Here is a 4,962-nt window from a genome sequence, read left to right as displayed (position 1 = left end):
CGGCCCTATGTGTTCATGCACACTGTTCCTTCAAACAACCCAATCAGTGGTGAACTGGGCACAGCTGCAGGAACCGTTTGGAGTACCCTGTCCCTGCCTATAAAAGTGGTATAGATAACTAGAGGATTCCCACCACTTTTCAAAAGAACCAGTGCAATGATGCTGTGCTACAAAATATTTAGCCTCACCATGAAGGATTATTGTAGTTAATTCCAGTAAACCAACAATTTTAAGGGAGACATCAGAGACCCCTGCTAAAATATAAAGTGTCTGTCGGTAGCTATCTGCTTAGTTCTACAATGTTAGGTTCAAATGGTGCCATCTACCTGCTGTATTTATCTCATTTGTACTATAATGCTAAACAGTAAAAATAGATGCACCCTATTATTAATTTAATATACAACCCCCCACCCCTATATTAAAAAGCATTTTCTGCTATTTCTATCTTTTAACAGGTTTTCAGCTCATATCTCCTCACCTTCCTGCTAATTTCTAGGAATTTTAACCTATGAATTATATCACATACGTAGTTTTTTTTACTCAGTACCAATACTTAGCGTGCTCTACCTCTTTAAGGTATTCTTGATATTGTTTTGTTTATTTCTAAGATTTCTTGAACCTTTAAAGTAGTGTCTAAAATTGTGTAACAGTTAATAAATTAATAATGTGAATTATCCTAAATCTAAAACATTCAAATGACCCCTTACCATGGATTTACACCTATTATAGGATGTATTCCTGCAAATAGGATTTAATCAAACCTACACACTTTTTCATGAGTGGTTGCTTTAGGTCTTTAAGTGGAATTGAAATGAATAATAAACTAACTTAATACATGGAATTCATTCCTTCTCTTATCAATAATTATTGCACATGTGAAATACAAATATAATGTTAGGTTTCCAGTTTATGTGGGTTGTTTTTTGTGTTTTCCTCTCTCCACCACCAGATGGTGCCCTGTCCTTGTTGGGCCTCCCTGCACGCCTGCGGCTCGTTGGGTAATTACCAGAGGAGTACTTGAGCAGCGGGCTGTCACCACCTCGACGCCAGAGTGTTTGCCAGTATTGGGTACTCTAGCCAAACTGAGATTAGCAGAGTCTAACCTTAGCATTTGCTTCTCTGAATCTGAAGTTGTTTTTTGTTTTTGTCTTTGTTCTTCAGGAGGAAGACTTCCTGTGTTACTGGATTAGCCTGGACCTTCTACCCCTGGAAAGATTTACTGAGTCTCACTGAGCAAGAGGAAAACCTTCACATGATCCGTTCAAGTCCACTCCGGGGAAACCAAGTGACAGTCCGCTCCTTTAATCCACTGGGTCTCATGTATGTCTGCCTGTCCGCTCTCCAACGAGTTCCCTCTTCTCTGGATTAAACCCCCACAAACTGAATCCAAGGATAAACCCATAGCCCCCCAAAAGTGAGTGCCTCTCCAGCAATATTCAAGCCTCAGTCTATTTTCCCACTGTCCCTGAAGTGATCACTGTGATCTCCTCTTCAGAATTTCCGGTTCCAGTTCACCAGTCCGCTGAGTTCCAGCATTGTTTCCCCACAGAGTTTTAATCTCCATCAGTGTTTGCTAACCTACAATAAACCTGTTAAACTTTTACCCTTGGTCTCTGAGTGGTTCTCTGCATGTGGGTCAAATCTTTAAAACCCATTATGACATATAAAACAAAAACAGAATGTTTTAAATTTTTTGGTAAAAGCACTGCCATGTTGCAGTACTCAAATTGCTGACGTCATGGAGTTGGTTGATGCTTTTGGTAAGAGTTGAATATATTGAGAAAACCAGTTATACCTCATAACCGTAAAACACTTAGGGAATTTGGTATGATGGAAAAGAAGCTGGGAAGACACTAAAGTATCTAAATTCCATTGCTTATGAGCTCATTTGGCCTATGACTCAAGCCATAGTAGGGAGAGAAGAGCCAGGGTTCTGACTATCACTGCTGCCATACAGATGGTTGTGGAGATTATGTAAATCACCAGACTTTTGAGTCTAGCAAGGTAGTAGTACATCAGTCAGCTGGCTTAAGCCGGGCGTACACTGTGAGATTTTGTGGGCCATTTTTCAGTCGTTCGATAATCTTTCGATCGGCCTTGACTTTCAGCCTGATTGTGAGTTGTGTAGTGTACAGGGGGTTATGAAGGGCGATCAGCCTCTCCCGACCATCTCCCAATCAGGAATCGTGAGGTCGGGAGAAATCGCTCAGAGCGTATGCGCAACCAAGGATTGTTCTTTTTATTCTTCCTCTCAGATGTAAACACAGCAGCGTGGCAGGGATGCAATGAGTGAAATGCAGTTCTTTCTGTAAAATTGACAGACCGTAGAAGCCATGTCTTTTTTTTCCAAATACGTCGTTGCCTTTTCTTTTCAGGGCTTTCAGCACAAAAATGCACAGATTGCCAAGGCAGAGCGGTTCACTATAGTGAGCATAATATCCCTGTTCTTCTCGTTTGGCTTCTGGTTAGACACGTCAGAGCAACTTCATCTCACTGCGGAGCTGAGTCCGACGTGGTTTTTAGTCGCACAGTGTGAGCAGGTAGATCGCATGAGAGCGTCGGGCCCAACATAAATCGTGAGTTGTGAACTCACTGTACAAGTAAATCCTGCGGTTAGTCATACAGTGTGAGCAGCAGCTGTGTGCAACGATTGAAAAAAAATCACACAGTGTATGCCCGGCTTTAACCCTAATGCTTCACCGGGTTTAGCCAAATGCGTTTTACTGTTGTGAAGTATTGCCAGTATTATCAATATATTCTCCTGCTAGCTAAAGCTTTAACCATCCCGGTTACATCCCCGCTTGGAGAACTGCAACATAGCGGTCCCTTGACAAACATTTTTAAAACTGTTAATTTTTTTCTTTTGCATTTATATTTTTCACATTTGTAATATAATTATTGATAATAGTAAGACACAACTAATGAATGAGGTTAGTTTGGTTAATCATTTCATTTCCACTCTAGTGATCCATTTTTTGGCTTCTACTTGAATCTACTAGATCTACTAGAATTAGACAAAAACTTTATTTACTAGGTTTTGGGTAGAATTAAGAAATGTGGCTTTGGTTTCCATTACTTGCGTCATTTTTGGAGTTAGGCCACAAACTACGATATATGACTTTCTTAATATTTGATTAGCCTTAACATAACTTGAAGGCAGTTGTGATAATAGATGGGTTTTTCAAACTCTAACCACCAGGAAGTCCATAGCTGTTCCGTGTTCTGTAAAGCAGAAATCTAACAAGGAACCTAAACTGTTAAAATCTGTGAATTCTGAGAATCGAGAAGTTTTCTAAAGACCTCATCATGATGCCTTAGTTTGTTTGTTAGATTTATTTCGTTTTTAGGGTTGAATAAAAGATGGCAGGCTAAAAGTAGCATTATGGAGCCGTTTGGATTTACCTGGCTGAGCAGAAGAAGAAGAGGACAAACACAGCTGATAGGACAGTTTAGGATCTATGAGCTGAAGATGTTGGATCATCGTTTTGCTGGCTTCCTCTCCCTTTTTCATCACATTATCTATAATGCAGCGGGCCTTGTCTGCTGTGACTGGGTTCATTTCAAGTATTCTCTGTTTCTCCGAAGAAGTAAAAACACGATCTCTTTGAAGGCTTTCAAGGAGCTGAGTCAGGACATCTGAAGCAACCCTGTTTACGAACTCTGGTCGGACATCAAACAGCTTTTCCTCTGCAGGTAGAAATTGGAGACAGAAACATGGTCAATTCAAACTGATTTCTGAGAAAGGTTGAACATGTTGCGTATCCAGAGATTTCCCACCGAGGCTGTGGATCATAACTCCTTAGTGCTGACCCTGTTCTTCTTCTGTGACTGCATAATATCTTAGGGAGGACCTGCTGGATTTGTCCAAATGTGTCTGACTAAAGCTTTTTATACACTTTCTTTTCTCTCTGCAAATAACATTAAAATTCCGTTTAAATTTAGGACTGCATGATTTTAGAAAAGCATGCCATTACTCCCTTACTGTTGAACTTTGAGTTGAAAACATGACCCTCTCTAATGACTGGGATCTATGTTACTGAGATTGTCAATTTACCACAAACAGGTCGAGTTCCATCCTGGTTTCATGTTAAAATGATTAAAACCTTAGTAAATTATGCATTCAACAATGTTTAACGAATAACGTAACTGCCTTTTTCACAAGCTTTGAATTAACAATATAAATATTGTCATGGATTTGTGAAAAGGAATGAAATGTAAGTGTTATTTAAAAAAAATAATGGAATGTAATATTTGAGTTAATCAGAATACAATAGTTTAGAACTTGTATGAGGCTGAAGAAGGGATGAACTCATGGACTGTTTGAGTACATCATAGGGGAAAAGCTATGGGTTATAAGTGGTAGCCTAGTGGTTAGAGCAGTGCGCTTGTGCTCTGAGAATATTGCAAATACCCAGTTTGATTCCCACAGCCCTCCCTCTAGGTCCCTGAGCAACACCCTTATCCCCCGATTGCTCCCCAGGCACCACCAGTGATGGAAGTAACAGCGTTGAAAGTAATAGCGCTACTAACGCCATTACCTTTTTTTTAGTAATGAGTAATCCAACTAATATCTTTGACTGTAACTATAACACAGTTACCAAGTTACTGCATGTTAGTCAGGTCGCACAATGAGGCTTTTTTTCATTATAGGACTCGGACTCGTGCCCGCCTTGTCATGAGAGAGGGGAGGATGAGATTGGCTGTTACGGGTGTTGACGTACAGCACACACAGAGAGATGGAGAGTTAGGATGACTCCAGCAGCAAAACAGCGTTTTCCACATGGAAATACCGGTGTTACGTGGAGCTGCGTTTCCCCCATCAGATACGGTTTCCCCTGCATCTCCGCACAGTGCAGCCAGTGTTGGGCATGTTACTTTGAAAAAGTAATTAGTTATAGTTACTAGTTACTCCTCCCAAAAAGTAACTGAGTTACTAACTGAGTTACTCCACAATAAAAGTAA

The 4,962-nt window shown here is 40.3% G+C and overlaps 1 protein-coding gene across 1 annotated transcript in view; it reads right to left on the bottom strand.

Moving 5' to 3' along the window:
- The window catches only part of LOC107087036 (protein NLRC3-like), a 28,850-nt gene that overhangs the window by 3,246 nt on the left and 20,642 nt on the right, over positions 1-4,962 (bottom strand). The window contains exon 5 of the mRNA XM_015378370.1: positions 3,403-3,687. Coding sequence (XP_015233856.1) covers positions 3,403-3,687 — 285 coding nt within the window. The remainder of the gene's footprint in view (positions 1-3,402; positions 3,688-4,962) is intronic.

This window comes from Cyprinodon variegatus, unplaced genomic scaffold, assembly GCF_000732505.1.
Source record: "Cyprinodon variegatus isolate N-32 unplaced genomic scaffold, C_variegatus-1.0 Scaffold171, whole genome shotgun sequence".
NCBI lineage: Eukaryota > Metazoa > Chordata > Actinopteri > Cyprinodontiformes > Cyprinodontidae > Cyprinodon > Cyprinodon variegatus.
This window is presented reverse-complemented; position numbering and strand designations above follow the sequence as displayed.